Source organism: Peromyscus leucopus, chromosome 14, assembly GCF_004664715.2.
Source record: "Peromyscus leucopus breed LL Stock chromosome 14, UCI_PerLeu_2.1, whole genome shotgun sequence".
Taxonomy (NCBI): Eukaryota; Metazoa; Chordata; class Mammalia; order Rodentia; family Cricetidae; genus Peromyscus; species Peromyscus leucopus.
The window spans coordinates 40617971-40634451 of NC_051075.1; the positions used below are offsets into that span (position 1 = coordinate 40617971).

General features: G+C 45.8%; 1 protein-coding gene across 1 annotated transcript; it reads left to right on the forward strand.

Annotated features, from left to right (window-relative positions):
- The first annotated feature begins 11586 nt into the window (after positions 1-11586).
- Positions 11587-14224, forward strand: Six6 (SIX homeobox 6). The gene is made up of 2 exons (XM_028859192.2): positions 11587-12492; positions 13523-14224. The coding sequence occupies exons 1-2, from the start codon at positions 11921-11923 to the stop codon at positions 13689-13691; spliced, it is 741 nt and encodes a 246-aa protein (XP_028715025.1). The 5' UTR covers positions 11587-11920; the 3' UTR covers positions 13692-14224.
- The last annotated feature ends 2257 nt before the right edge of the window (positions 14225-16481 follow it).

Consider the following 16481-nt stretch of genomic DNA (forward strand, 5'->3'; position numbering starts at 1 on the left):
CGGAACCTGGAGGCAGAACTGAAGCAAAGGGTGGAGGCCATGGAGAAATGCTGCTTACTGGCTTGCTCCTCGGGGCTTGTTCGGCCAACTTTCTTTTACAACCCAGGACCACCTGCCTAAGGGTAGCACGTCCCATAGCAGGCCACATCTGTCCGCATGAATCCTTACTCAAGAAAATACCCCCACAGACTTACCTATAGACTGTTCACATGAATCCTTAATCAAGAAAATGCCCTTATAGATTTGCCTACAGACCAATCGTATAGAGGCATTTCTTCAATTGAGAGTTACTGTTCATAGATGATCCAAGCTTGTATCAAATTGACACAAAACAGCAACAACAAAATGCTGTAGGATGTTCTGTATGTTAAATGTGCTGCTCTGATTGCTTAATAAATAAAACACTGATTGGCCAGTAGCCAGGCAGGAAGTACAGGTGGGACAAGGAGAGAGGAGAATTCTGGGAAGTGGAAGGCTGAGGCAGAGAGCTGCTGCCAGCTGCTGCCATGACAAGTGAGATGTAAGGTACTGGTAAGGCACGAGCCATGTGGCAACTTATAGCTAATAGAAATGGGTTAATTTAGGATATAAGAACAGCTAGCAAGATGCCTGAGCCATTAGGCCAAACAGTTTAAATAAAATATGCATCTGTATGTTTATTTTATAAGTGGGCTGTCAGGCTGCTAGGGCTTGGTGGGACCCAGAGAGAAAACTAGATAGCAAGAAGCCTGCCATGGCCATACAGTTTGTAAGCAATATAAGTCTCTGTGTGTTTACTCAGTTGGGTCTAAGTGGCTGTGGGACTGGTGGGTGAGAGAGATTTGTCCTGACCATGGGCCAGGCAGGACTGGAGAAAACTCTAGCTACAACAAAAAATTCACCAGCAGAATTGACCTTCTGTCAGCTTGGCATACAAACATATCACTATTAAACCATAACCTTTCCTTTATTGTTTTTTTCTCATGATATCATATTAATATCACAGTCTAAAACGTAGTATAAATTTTAAAGTTCTACAGTCTTTAAATACATTCAACACTTTAAAAGTCCAAGTTCTCTTTTAAAAAAATCCAACATCTCTTCATTGTGGGATACTTTGAAACCTAAAATATGTATATACTTTCTAATTCCAAGAGGAAAGAACCAGCAAAGGCCTACAGTTAAATCAAATCAAAGCCAACATCCAGCAGTACAATCAAATCCTATAGGTCGATGTCCGGCATCTGGGATTCATCCACTACCTCCTGGGCTCTGAAGGGGTTGGGCAGCTCTGTTCCTCCATCTCTGACATCCAGAACACGTGTAGCTCATCTCATAGGCTCTGGCTGATTCCACTCCGCACCTGTCACTGTCCCTGTGGTCATCCTATAGTCCTGGTATCTCCAGTGTCCTGGAGTCTCCACAGCAACTGTAGCTGTGTCTTTACTAATGACCTCTTCTGGTCTCTCACAGTGCCAAGCTTCAGCTGCTCTCTATGATCCTACTAATCTTGTACCTTTATGACCCCAAACACCGTTCCACATGGAAGACTCTCACATGAACATTACCAAGTTCAGTTACCAGCTTAAGACACAGACGCTGTCTTCTCTGGCACACAGCTTCTCTGTGATATTCTTGAGTAAACACTTCCTTGCAGAAGTGATGCTGACCATCATCCACGAAGTATGGCCTCCATGATGCTGGCCTCTTATTAATCAACCTATTTTTCAGCCTCAGCTAACCAGTATTGACGGTCCCAGTAAACATTTCACTTCTACAGATTCTTATCCTAAAATGTCCCATAAATGATCTTGATAGAGTCTTGGCTTCCCTCCGAAACTTCACGAGCCAGGTTTCCATCAACCGCATTGCTCTCAACCATTCTTATCTTCCACGCTCCCACAGGACAGCCTGTTAAGATTTGAGTCACAACCATAAGCATCTCGAGGGGAAAGTGGGGGGGGGGGGCTTATCTCATCTCACAGCTTACAGTTCATCATAAAAGGGAATCAGGGCAGAAACTCAGGTCAGAAACCTGGAGGCAGGAGTCGAGGCACAAGCTATGGAGGAGCGCTGCTTACTGGCTTGCTCAGCCTGTCTTCTTATCCAACTCAGGTCCGCCTTCCTAAAAGTGGCACTGGCCACCGTGATCTAGGCCTGCTCACATCAGTCACTAGTCCAGAAGATCTCTCACAGACTTGCTTGTAGGCCCATCTGATGGAGACGCTCTCTCAGTCAAGGTCTCCTCCTCTAAGATGACCCCAACTTGTGTCAAGTTGGCACAAAACCCACCAGTACAGCCCCAAATCATGACGTATTTCAATTCTCATCTCTGCTTTTCCTATACAAGGAAACTCCAACATTTTACTGATGCGCGTAGAAGAGTACTTGAACAGGGCGTGAGGATGGCCCAGAGGTGAAGGGCACTTGCTGCTCTTGCAGAGGCCTGGGGTTTGGTCCCAGCACCCACAAGAGGTGGCTCACGACCACTTCCAACTCTAGTTTTGGAGGATCTCTCATCCTCTTCCGGCCTCTGCAGGCACCTGCACACATGCACTACATACACAGACAAGCAGGCACACACATATACGTGGTGGGGGAAGTAAAGGAGAAAAGGACTTAGCCATCTGAGCCATGCCCAGGGCACTCTTCTGATTCAAGTCCACAGTTTTGAGACATGTATTTTCCTGACATCTACTTGTTTTCCATATGGTGAGATCTTAACAGGAGAGTTCTTGCTTGAGTAATAGTTTTCACCCCTCTGGTAAGAGGGGAAAGGAAAGGCTGAGTAACCCAAAAGAGTTACAGCTGACAGGGCACATCACCAAACCCAAAGAAGCAGCTCACTGCTTTATATTAAATGACACAAATTATACTGAATAGCTAACTCAAAATTCTGTCATAAGATTCCTCTGACTCCTCAGTGATATACTAACAGAGATCAATTGCCTATACTATCATTTTTAAAAAGTGTAAGAGTTACTTAAACATTCCATATTTGAACAGAAAATACAAAGAGATGTGGAATCTTTTCTCATTTGTTTAATCCCAAGATATAAATCTAGTACTTTAATTATTTTTTCATGCCTATTATTGTCCTAAAGAAAATTAAACAATTTCAAATAATATGAAGAAATTAATGAAAATTCATCTTTGATTGGGCTCTTTCCAATCTTGATATGGAATAATTTGAAATGAAGTAAATAACTTATTTAAAAAATAATAAAGCTGGGGCTGGAGAGATGGCTCAACAGTTAAGAGCAGGGGCTACTCTTCCAGAGGACCTGGGTTCAATTCCCATCACCCACATGGCAGCTCACAACTGTCTGTAATTCCAGTTCCAAGGGACACCAGATGAGGTCTGTGTATGCTTCTCTCTCAGGGAAGCTAGGAACACTGCAGGAGGTAAGATTTTAGTTCTGAGCTCTGACCTCTCAGCTTTCTCTTTTACATTGGCTCTGTGTTTCTTATTTTAATAAGACGATTGGTTACATCTACAAACACCCATGGCAAAACACCAATGAAGGTAAAATAAAAATAAATTAAAAATTAAAAAATAAATAAAAATAATAAAGCCAAAAATGGTTTTCCTATTTCTAGATCAATCAATTGCAATATTCTATCTTTCCATTTACAAAAGCACTTGAGACTGGCGTGAACATCAAGTAACTGGTGTGTATGCTGGAAGGAAGAAGATTGCAAAGATGAATTCACTTCCTAATCCCCAGAATCTGTGATCTGACTTTATGTGCTAAGACAAGTGATTAAGTCAAAGATCTTATAAGGAGAAACACCCTAGATTACCCAGATGGTCCCTAATACAATCTTCTGGATCCTTATGAATTATGGGCAGAGTTCACACGCATGCACGCAAGCACGCCCAATGACTGTGATGTAAAGTTCAGAGCACAGACTAGAGAGATGCAGTTGCGAAAGAAGAAGGAGCAGCAGCCTAGAATCAGAAGAGGCATTCTTCTGAGCCTCTGCAAAGAACATGACTCTGCCAATACTTTGATCACATGTGTGGCCCCCCAGACCTGGGAGAGAATATATTTCTGGGTTTTGGTACCATTCAGCTTTGAGACATGTTGTTACACCAACCATAGGAAACAAGCACAGTAAAGATCTAAGTTAATTCATGTAAGGCACTTGGAATGTTTTAGATTAGTTTATTGCAACGACAAGGACTGAGAAAGCCTACCTCAGAAGAGCCTATTGTTTTCAACGTTCCCAGGGGCTGAGAAGACGGCTCAGTGGTTAAGAGCATTTGTTGCATCAGACCTGGGTTCAATTCTCAGCACCCACATGGTGACCCAAAACCATCAGTAACTCCAGTTCCAGAGGATCCAACACCCTCCTCTGAAACTCCGTAGACACCAGGCATGCATGTGGTATGCATGCTTACATGTAGGCCTAGTACTCATATACATAAAATAAAGTAAATAAATCTTTAAAGCAAAAAAAAAAAAAACAAAGGACATTTCTAGGGACCCAAAGACAACACCAAAGGATGGTGAAATGAAGAACCAAGTGGAAAGTGAGACATCATGTAGACAACACTTGACGCCCAGTTGCTAGATTAAGTCAATGGTTGGTCACAAAAGGGAAACTAATTCTTGTTGAAATGCATTTTGTCGGGCACTGAGCAAAGGCTAGTCATTCATATCTCTTTTAATCATTGCAGTTCCCATCTAAGGAGTACTGCATTTGTTAGGTAAGAAAATTGGGGCCCCAAAACATGTGGGTAATGCAATGGTATAAACTTCAAATATCTAAAGTCCCCCTGCATCTACTACTTCATGACTTCCGTGAATTTAGGCTAAGAAGCATTGCTGTCCTGAGACATCACTGTAGTGACTCTGTTCCTCGTCTCCGAGACCCACTCCTTCGTCCCAGCTTCTTTCAGGAGTGAGCATTTTGTCTTTGTCTACCTTACAATTTAAGCTTAGTCTACTGAGGAGGTACTCAGCAATGGAGGCTAGGGGACAGACAGACGGAAGGCGGCACAGATCAGACCAAGTAGAAAAGAGAGAAAGCAGGGTATTAGTAAAAATAGTTAGCACTCATTAAGGAATAAGATAACGGAGAAGCACCAAAAAGGTTAATTTAGTTTTTTTTTTTTTTTTTAAAACAGAAAAGATACAGAAGAAAATTTACTAAAGGAAGATAAAAAATAAATATGAGAAATTTCTGAAGTTCAGTTCAACCCCAGTGTTAATACCTGTTCTAATAAATTTTCTTATTTTTTTTAAAACAGGAAAAAAGGAGAGCTTAAAATCTTGCAGTCTGAAGGGTCCAAAGGAGAAAAAAACTGCTGTTAAAGAAACACACACATTTCTCCGCCTCTTATTTTTTTCCATTCTGTTCTCCCTGTCTGTCTGTATAATTCCCTGCCAGAGCTTTGCAGCTGGTCCTAGCGAGGCTTAAGCAGCCTCCTCTCTGGGTTTCCATTTAAAAATCTTTATTTCAATAGGTGGGCCTGAAGCATCTGCACTTCCAAAATTACCACACAACTGATCCAAAATGATTGAAACAAAATTGGTTTCAAAAATTGCCCCTAGGCTGAAAAGAAGATGAAGGCTAACATTTCAGACCTAAAGAAACACTTATCACAATTCTGAGGTCTGTAATCGACTTCTGTAGACGTAATAGAAAATGTTGACAGCTTGTTAATTATAGAAATGCTTGTGAGCATCACTGTTATTCTTTTGAAAGACCTGACAAAAGAGTTGAGAGTTTTTTCACTTAAACCCAGCCTTACAACACCTCAAGTCCAATCCCCTCTCCCCCTGAGGCCACACTCAGTTCCGTTTTCCTGTCAGCCAACAGTGTACTGACTCAGGGTGCCAGCCCCAAACTCCAGCAGTTTCCGGTCTCCAAAGACGACAATGGAGACCCAAAGCCACATTTTGATTCAGGGACCCTTTGGGGTTTGCAAGTTACACCCAAGACAATTTAAATCTTCATGAGCCCTTTGAACTAGAGGGTCCCAAATGCTGAAGTCATAGCCACAGGAAATAGTACAGACCTTCTGCACCCAACTCTGCTAGAATTAAACCCTTGAGTGAGAAGGGTAGAGTGTGCAGTGGATAGAATTTGAATTTTTTGTTTGATTCCCCCGTCTGCCACTAATTAGATGCCTAAGGTGGGTAGTCCTTGGTCTCTGTAAAATGAAGACAGATTGATGACTATTGATGTCTGTCCTACCAATTGCCCAAAGACCACAACTCCATCATGTTAAAAAGAAAAACATCCTGTTCTCAGGTTCGTGGCTTACTGGTATGACTACTGGTACCAACTACAGTAAATTTTAAGGAAAAAAAAATAGGTCCTAAGAACTGATTTTATTAACGTGGCCTACAAACCCAATAAAATTAAAAGTATACCGAGTCCAGGCTTGGAGAGATGCTCAGTGGTTAAGAGGACTTTGGCTCTTGCAATGGACCCAGGTTCAGCTTCCAGCACCCATATGATAGCCGGTAACCATGAGTAACTCCAGTTGCAGGGGCTCCAACATCCTCTCCTGATATCTTCAGGCACCAGGCGCACACTTGGTGCCCAGACATACACATAGGCAGAACACTCATACACATAAATAAAATAAATAAATCTAACAAAACAAAACTGAGCTGATTCCTTTGCAAACAACTCACCTCTGAGGTAAACCGAATTCTAGCCAGGCTTCATGCCTTATTTATGTTGAAATCCTTTGGTGCTGGAGTTCTTAGCAACAAGGCTATTGGTGTTTATTGTCAGGGGCTGCTCTGCTCAAGTACTAAGATGTTGGCACCTCTGGCTCAGTCCCTAGATGGCAGTTTTGACAATTGAAAATGTCTTTGGGTGTTGACAAATGTCTCCTGCAAGTAGGGGAAGGGAATGGTAAGATTGCCCTCGGCTGAGAACGGCTACTTTGAAGGTAAGATGACATATAAGTGTATTTTTTATAATGCAATTTTTAAAAAAAGTGTTTTCTGCTAACCAAGGAGACTAACTCAGAGGAGGTAAGGTATTTATTAATGGTGTGTGTGTGTGTGTGTGTGTGTGTGTGTGTGTGTGTGTGTGTGTTTTCAGAGGTCAGAGGACAACTTGTAGGAATTGATTCTCTCCTTTCACTATGTGGAATCTGGGGATCTAACTCAGGTTGTCATACTTGGTGGCAAAAATTTTATCTAATGAGCCACTTTGATTTCCCATTATGAGTATTTTAGAAAGATATTGATCTTGGTCTTGAAAATGGCGAGAAAAAGAAAGAAATAATGTTAATGATAGTGGGGGAAATGTTAACTATAGTGTTAAATTATAACAGGGAGAGGAAATAATGTTCCAGTAGAGAACTACGAATTAATGATTCTTTTGGTCAATCAATTAACATCTTAGTACTGATAATAGTGTATTTATAAGTCATAGGCCAGTCACATAGCTAAGTATTAATCCTTCAGATCCGTTGGTGCATAGTCCTAAATAAGCAATGAGATTGTGTGGTTAGTCCTGTACACTTTGAGGCCTGCCCTAAAGAAGCAGGAGAGAGATGTGTGCGCCTAAGATCATAGTTTATATTAGGGGGACCCTAGCTCGCCGTGTATTCTCTGCTTAGATTCAAATTTTCATGCAAAGATCCTGAGTCCACCACAGATGAGAACTTAAAATGCAGTTGGATGGGCAGCACAATTTTTAAAAAGATCGATACTCACTGCTTTAAAAATAGTACATTTACACATATATTATTCTCTACTTAAAAATCATAAGCAATTTTGCATCATTTAAAATGCCATTTAAACACCAGCTGGTGAATAATAACAACAAGATAATAATAAACATCCATCTCTGAAAATTAAACCAATAGTTTCATGGCAACATTTCTCCTGCGTCGAGTTAAGTCTGCAAAGCTAGGACAGCCCCAACCATTTCAAAGACAGCATTTGTTTGTTCTCAGGAGGAGGCAATAAAGGGCTCTGTCTGCTCACTCTTTGTTACAAGGTGCGTCCTGAGAGAAGAAATGCCAAAATGTGTGGGAAATTACAGCAACAATCTACCTTGGGAGGTGTTTGCTTTGCTTTGTTTTAGGACAGTGTGTATTTTAAAGTAGGATCTAGAATTCATTCCACAATCTGAAGAGCTGGACCACCAAAGACATCAGCAGACACGCACCTCTACATGGACAGTCTCACTGGGAAATCAGAACTAAGTTAAGGAGTAAATGGAAGTTTTTTAATTCTCATACTGCCATTTAAAAGACTACGAAATACCTTTGGACACTTTGTAGATTTTTTTTTTTTGCTATAAATGAGATATTTTTAAGTAATTATTTCTAAGTAAAAATATAAATCAGAGGTATGAACGATTAAAGGACAAAACAAACAAACAAAAACTCCAACAGCTTTTATTGTCAGCGTCAGGCTTTGAGAGGGGAAAGGAAGACAAGACTCTCCAAAAGTCCACAGGGACACACAAAAGACTGGAGCCTCATTGTCTTCCAGACTGACTCGCTCACACACAGCACAACGCCTTTATTAAGGAATTCAGATAGATTCAATTACTACATTCTTAAAGCCCCTGGCTATTCAAATGTGGCGAGGTGAGGGGGAAACACACCATTATTCTTTCAGGCATTGCAGCTAGAAACAGGAGCAGGCAATGAAAAGGTAAGGTTGGAACTCAGTTAAAGTGTATTGACTTCTAAGCTCGGAGCTCCTCGGTCAGTGTGAGCTACTGTGAGCATCCGTCTTTCTACCCTAGAAGGAAAAAACAAAAAAACAAAACAACAACAAAAAACTGGTAAGTGCTCCCTGTGTTCACAGAAGTGTGGTACTCTCTAAATCTGAAGTTATAATCTGCGCTGGAGCATTACCTCTACGTATTTTTCTCCACATCCCGCCTCCAAACTAAAACTGACAGCGAGCAGAATCCACATCTCTGGATTCTTGGCCAGAACTGAGCGCTGACTGGCCGGTCTCCCTTGTAAAGCATAGGGCCAGAAAGCACCCCAACAGTGTCGAGGCCACAAATTAAATAATAAAGTGGGGAGTGAAGGGGGCGCCACTAGAGGGTTGCCACGACGCCCCCACGTTGGTTTGTTTGTTAACCTTTCTTTCCTTAAAATTAAGAAAAACCACCCTGAAGGTACAGCTTTCTGCCTGGCTAACGCGAACTGAGCTGTGAGAGCTTGCAGGTGGGGTGCAGGCTGCATTTTGCACAACTAAGTCATTTCTAAGAAGCCCCCGAAGCGCCCCCCCCCCACTTTTGGATGGAGACTCAGCCCACTCATCTCTTTCAGTTTTTCTCCAGGTGAAGCTGAACAAAGGCGATTCCAAGGGACCATTTATTTCTTTTGAGTTAACAAAATTAAGTCCCTGACGATGGCCGAAGAACTATCTCCCACCCCAGAGCTCAACCTCCAGGGCCCTCCGGTTGGGTAACGAGGCACCTGCCCAGCACTGACTGACTGCACCTCCTGGGAGTCTTTCCGCTGCCAGCCCCGATGCTGAGCCCCAACTTCCCGCTGGGACCCCAAACACGCATAGGCCAAAGTGTCCTTTTATCTCACGTTTATGGAACTGTTGTTCAAGAAGTGGGCAGTGGGATAAATATTAGCATTTCCCGGATGGGGCGTCTTGGCTCGGAAAATTAAAACCGATCGCTTGCAAAAGTTAAAGGCAAAAGGTGAGCGAGTCCGCGTGGTCCCTGGCCCGCAACCTGCAGCTTTTAAACTTTGTGCGCTGACTCAAGAGTGCTGGGCGGGAGGCTGTGGCCTGCGGCCCCGAGGGCCTGCACTGGGCCTGGGAGAGCAGCTGTAGGTTCCGGGAGAACCTCAGCCTAGTTTCCAAGATCCGGGACAGAGGTGAAGCCATTCTGGCACGGTGTGAAAAGAGAAAAGGCCACGCACACCCGAGCTCGGGCATGCTTTCCTTCCCTGGCCAGAGGGGAAACCTCTGTTTTTCCGCAGCCCGGCTGGATCTCTGCTTTGTCTTCAAAGGTCCCCGGGGCGTTTTTCTGCACCATGGATTCACCTCCTCAAGGGTTCTAGGACCCCTGTATGCGACATTTCTCACTAAAATTTGTCCCTGGAGCTGATTCAGAAGTCGCTCCCAGGCAGAGAAGGTCTGTGCTTTGTCACTGGCCCCATTGGCTCCTCACTTTGCCCCTGCTCTGTCTCACTGTTGAGGCGGCTGGCCATCTCACAGAAATGATGTAAATGGTTACGGGGCTTTTCCCGCCCCTTCCCCTCTGCGGCTTTTTTTTTTTTTCGAGTGAACTGTGAAGATCTGTGAAAATAATATCAGGGGTTTCCGTCAGAACGAGCTTTACCCTGCACTGAGGCGTGTGTGATCTGACCCGACACATCCAACCATCTGTGCTATCTATCTGCCTTCTGATGTACTCAGGCTGTACAAGCCGCACACAAAGTGTGTTTGATACTAAAGCAAAGACAGCCAGGCCCAGTCCAGTTCGGTGGTGAACCTTGTCAGGGGTCCTGCTTTCTTGGGACGCCTTTACCCAATATTTCCTTTCTACCGAAGAAGCCTCATCAATGGCCCACATGAGATCGTGGTTCCCTTGACGGGAGCCACAGAAAGCGGTATGATGTGGATGTCAATTGGGAATCAATAGATGTGGCCAATTCAATCTATTGGCCAGAAGGCAGGATGCCAAAAAGGCCCATGCTCTCTGCGGGAGGGGTCAATGCCCCGCGGCTCTGACCCCTCTACCTTGCCACCTTAACACACGGTGTAGTGGAACACACCGCCCTCCTCCCCCTCCACCACCCCCATTTACTGTCACTGACCTGCTTCTGATCTAAAAAGCCAAGATTTCTGCCTCTACCCCAGGAATTGTATGTTCTAACGCTGGGCAGAGTCAAAACCAGCCTGCCACGAGAGAACCTATGTTTAAAAAAAAAAAAAAATCTTTGAAAGCAGGCTTTTAAGTTGCTGTCCTGACCCATGGATGACTTCTCACTCTAGATACGGCTGGTGCACATTTGTTCAGGATCGCTGAACTGGAGAGGGGAACTATGAAGTATGACTTTATTTGGGTCAGAAGCCCCTCCAGCCCGCCTTTCTTGCTGTTGGACTCCGTGGCTAGCACCTAGCTATCAAGTGTGTGTCCTTGCCGCTGCCGTCTAAAACAGTTTCTGAAGTCTCTGAAGGGGGTGGAAGTTAGAGTCCAAACTGACCTCTTCTACAGATCCCTGGTCCTGTTCCTTCTGTTCCACGCCTGCTTCCCACGCAGCTGCTTTTGCAGGAGACAGAGAGGAATGGGTGCCTGGGGGCGGGGGGAGGGTGGTAAAATAAAATGAAATAAAAGCAAGATACACTTCCCTCCCTGTCCCCTTGGTGCGCACGCTCCCCGCGGGGTTTGCCGCTTCGCTACGATTAAACTTAAGAGTTCTGGGAGGGTTTGTCTTTGCCCAGTCGTCTTTGTCCTCTGAAGTCCTTTTGACCCAGGCATTGCGTGGGCCCCCAAAGTGAATTCCTGCCGCGTCCTGCCTCCCGGGTGGGAAAGCAGGAGGGCGGAGCCGGGGAGGAGGAGCTGGGAGGGTGAAACGCGGCGGTTTCCGTGTGTTCCAGCCACTCCTACCTCTTTTTCATCCTTGGAGTCCGGCAAAACCTTGAGCAGTCTCCAGGCAAACCGCGGGCGCTGTCGAGTCTGGGGAGGTGCTGAAATGGCCGGGGCGCGCTAGTGGCTGCCTTGATTGGCAGAGCTGCCCGGTGACTGACAGGGGGTCTCCATGGCGCCGGCGTCTCCAATCCGCCCACCCCAGTAGCGGCGCGGGCTAGCTCACTGGCGTGCCCAAGCGGAGCAAGCGCAGCCGAACTCAACCCACAGCTCTTTCCCGGCGGGAAGGCTCCCCCCCTTCCCCGACTCTGTAGCCCCCAGCCGCACCCCGATCGGCCTGCGGGCATCTGCTGCGCATCCTGCTCGGGGCGTCCGCACAGCCTCGATGTTCCAGCTGCCCATCTTGAATTTCAGCCCCCAGCAAGTGGCCGGGGTATGCGAGACCCTGGAGGAAAGCGGCGATGTGGAGCGCCTGGGTCGCTTCCTGTGGTCGCTGCCCGTGGCCCCGGCGGCCTGTGAGGCCCTCAACAAGAACGAGTCGGTGCTGCGCGCGAGAGCCATAGTGGCCTTCCACGGTGGCAACTACCGCGAGCTCTACCACATCCTGGAAAACCATAAGTTTACGAAGGAATCGCACGCCAAGCTGCAGGCGCTGTGGCTGGAGGCGCATTACCAGGAGGCGGAGAAGCTGCGTGGACGGCCCCTGGGGCCGGTAGACAAGTACCGGGTAAGGAAGAAGTTCCCGCTGCCCAGGACCATTTGGGATGGCGAACAGAAGACGCACTGCTTCAAGGAGCGCACGCGGCACCTGCTTCGAGAGTGGTACCTTCAGGACCCGTATCCCAACCCCAGCAAAAAGCGCGAGCTCGCCCAGGCGACTGGACTGACCCCCACGCAGGTGGGCAACTGGTTCAAAAACCGCCGACAAAGGGATCGGGCGGCGGCAGCCAAAAACAGGTCAGTAGTACCTAGAGGCCTCCGGGCTCGGTGCCCACCGGGATGGGCAGGACAAGGCATTCCGGGCGGGCGGCGCCCTTACCTGGTGCCTGGATTCAGCGGGAGATGGGGGTGCCATCTGTCTTGGGTTTAGGAGACCACTGTGTTCTGGACTCCAGTGCAGGCTCCTGGCTCCCCACTATCTCTCTGGTTTTGGGGATTTGGGGTCACTGTGGCAGCTGGTGTGGGTCACCAAACCAAGGTGTCACTGGAGTTGGGGCATGGGGGGGGGGGAGAGAGAAAGATTACAAGCCTAGAATCAATTAGAAATCCAAAGGCCCAAAGCTAATTCTTGCTAGCGTGGCCCCAGACTCTTATCAAGTGAAGCCTATTTAGTTTGCTTCATTTTTTTTAAAGCCCGGCTACATCCTCCCCTGGTGCTCTGAGAAGGTTTCAGTTTTCGAGGGTCTCAGGTTCTAAGAAGCAGAAAGACGGGTATCCCCATCTCAAACCGACCATCCTTGCCTCAAAGCGAGCAAGCTAGTCGGCCTATGCTTTCCATTCTCCAGCGCCGTGGATCTTGCATCCCAGGCCCAAACTCTCCGGGCAACCTCCAGGCGGCGATTTTTGACTTTAGCTGGAATAGATCAGATTCCGGGGGTACCACCTCAGGCATGAGCCCTGTACAGATGTACTACTAGGAAAGGAATCCCGGGTCCCGGAGCCTTTTCTGTCCCGCTTTGCTTTTTCTGACAGTCCTCCAGTAAATCTCTTAACGGTGGGTGACAGCTGAGAAAAATTCAGGGAGGCTAAGGAGGAATTCATGGTGAGCCGAGAAAGGGCATGAGGCAATTGGAGGGTTCTGCAGAAGGGCGGCTGTGCATCGGTCCAAATTCCGGGTCCAAATTCCGTAGCCTCACCTTCCTCACCTAGTCAAGGTCTGAGAAAGAGCAGTCTTGACGCGGAGCTGGGGGGAGGCAGGTCAGAGAAAGGGGGGACGACATCGCCGCTTGGTTTCTTGCTGTGACCCTGTCCCTTCCTTCCTCCGTAGACTCCAGCAGCAGGTTCTGTCGCAGGGCTCCGGGCGGGTGCTACGTTCGGAGGCTGAGGGCCCGCCAGAGGTGTTGGGCGTCGCCTCCAGCCCCGCTGCTAGTCTGTCCAGCAAGGCAGCCACTTCGGCCATCTCCATCACGTCCAGCGACAGCGAATGCGACATCTGAGCTGCCCACACTCATCATGCTTAGAAACAGAATCCAGTGTAAAAACGAGATACACAACATAAAAGGAGAGAGGATGAGACCAGCAAACGTAGCCTACGCTCCCTGGTAGAAGCCCGGTGGCCAGGGACCCGCGGGCCTAGGTGGCCCGATCTGTTCCACTGCCAGCCGGCTCTCCTAGCGCTTGTCCATCGCGACTCAGGGGCCCGCGGTAAGGCCTGACCCAACGCCACTTCTCTTCGCTTTGGTTTTTTCTGAAGGATCTGGCTGCAAAGACCTCTTTGGGACGGAACTGCACGCTGAGCGTTTGCCCGCGAGTCTCCTGTGGGTATTTCATGTCGAAAGGACACTGTTATATATGTATAACTTTTGCTTTGAAGGTTTTTTTTAAAAAACAAAACAAAACATATATATGCTGTTTATTTACTTATTTAAAAGACTTCCACGATAGGTTTCTCTGTAGCTCGGGGAACTTGCTGTTCGAAACGAGCAAGCTCAACGCATTCTGTGTGGAGAAGCCAAATAATAAAACAACTTGGTGGGTAACCTTTCTTAATTAAGGGAGCAGCTATCTCAGATTTTTTTAAAAATCACTCTTATTGCCTTTACCAGGTATGGAGGGTGGAATCTTATCCAAACAGTCTCATTAACTTCTCTATAACCTTTGATATCTCTCAGTATGTATTTTTAAACAGCCATTGATAGATTGCTAACTACCTGCTACATTGAATTGTATATATGCATGTATATGTATACATGTATGTATCCATGGACGCATACACATTACCACATTAAACCTAGAATTTGCAACAGGAGCATGCCATCTATGGCAGCGCTTTACATTCACCACAAAAGTGATCAAGGTTTGTGCACCTACTCATCCTTAGGAAGTGGCAGCGATTTTTAAGGGCAATTTGGGAAGACAAATTCTAGACTTGGGCAATGAGTCTTACTTTACAAAAATGCAAAGACACGAGAACTTGATAATCTAAAAAAGCATTTCCATTTCTTTAGAGGCTCTCTCCCATTCAGAAGCAGTGGGCACTCATGATCATTCCTGGTAAGCATATAATGCATGTAGAATTGAGCTTTTATTAAGAAAAAAATTAGGAGAGGTTGTCAGTAACTACATTAGCAGCTTCCTGCCTCAGAAGTGGGTTTTAGTCAAATAAATAATTTCCAACAAAAGAAATACTAAGATAGGAGACAGTATGCAAAGGTTATATATTGACCATAAAGCAAGGCCACAGAGAAATGACAGGCATTTTCTAAATCAGCGCTCTACATTAATATGCAACAATTTATCAAGAACGTCATTGTCTTGGGAAGAGCCTCAGTTAAAATATAAAATACACTTAGCATGTAATTGTTCTTCCTGCATACAGACATGTAACACACACACACACACACACACACACACACTACCACCTTTTTGCTAAGTAAATGATATCCAGATTATCTAAGATTTTGTTTTTCCTACTGAAATGGATTTCATATTACAAAATCTGACGTTTATCTTTAAATCACTTGGACTGGACTTCTCACCCAGTTGGGGTCCTCTTAATTCACCCCTCTGTTCTTAGAAGGTGCTCCGTGGGTCAGATGCCTGCTAACATTTCTGAAGGCAAAACATGCTAGAGTACCAAACACGTGAAGACTGGAGTCCAGGAAGACAATAGACGGGCAGCCAGATGGCAATTGGAAGCCCAGGACACGAGTAAGGGTTGATTTTTGTTTGTTTCTGTGTCACTTAAACTGATTTGGCTGCTTTGGGCTTTATGAATAGGTCATCTCTGTGTGCAATGCTCCTTATCCAGAACATTCTTGAAAATTGAAACTCTCATAGCGAAAGGGCACTAGATGGACAGATACAGAGAGCTTTTGTGATCAAATAGGTAATTCCCAAATCAAACAAACGCCCTTCTGTGGCCCGTGAAAGATTTCCGTGGTAAAGCTCCCTCATTTGATTCCTAAAGCCTCTGGTAGTTCTTGGGATGACAAGGGGTGGTCTGGGGCACCAGAGACCCCCCCCCCCCAAAAAAAAAGGCACCAAGGTGAAAATTTTAAGAACGTGTTCACTTTCTAGGTCATGTGAGTGACAAGTGCTAGGGACCTGAAATTGTCTCCTTAATTTTGCAGCCTTGGTTGTTGGCAGTGGTGCGCCTCTAATCCCAGCACTCCCGAGGCAGAGGCTGGCAGAGCTCGGTATGTTTGAGGTCCTCCTGGTCCACATAGTGAGTTCCAGGCTAGGCATGGCTACACAGTGAGCCTGTTTCAACAACAACGACAATTTGCACCCTAGCGTCTCTTGCCTCACCCGAGTCTAGAATCAACCAACAGGATTGCACTCCAATCTTATGATCCAGCTCCACCTCATTTCAGCGATGGGGTGATCCAGAATCAACACTTGGAGAAACGGATGGGCAAATTTTAGCTTTCATTTTTATGAGCTCAGGTGGGGGTGGTGGTGGCGGAGAACTAGTTAGTGAAATGATGTAGAAGAATTTGAGAGTCTAAAAATACCAACCGACTTGCCAGTACAAAGGAGGACTGAGAACATCCGCTCTGTGCTCTCCAGAAAATAGTGTAACACTTGGAGGAACTAAGCTTTCTCTGTACAAAATAATTTTTAATGATAGTTGCAGAAAATTAGAAGGCCTAACCGTGAAGGATTTCTTTTTCTTTTTCCCCCTATCTGCCTTGGTGAAAGCTTTTAAAGAAGATCTACTGTTTACCTAAATTAACAAGCTGCCCAAGAATTACATTTAAAGTAGCTATGATGCTTCAGTACAT

Coding starts and splice junctions, on each gene's coding strand:
- Six6 (XM_028859192.2), top strand. CDS start 11,921: ATGTTCCAGCTGCCCATCTTGAATTTCAGCCCCCAGCAAGTGGCCGGG. Junction 12,493..13,522: donor GCGGCGGCAGCCAAAAACAG/GTCAGTAGTACC, acceptor CTTCCTCCGTAG/ACTCCAGCAGCAGGTTCTGT.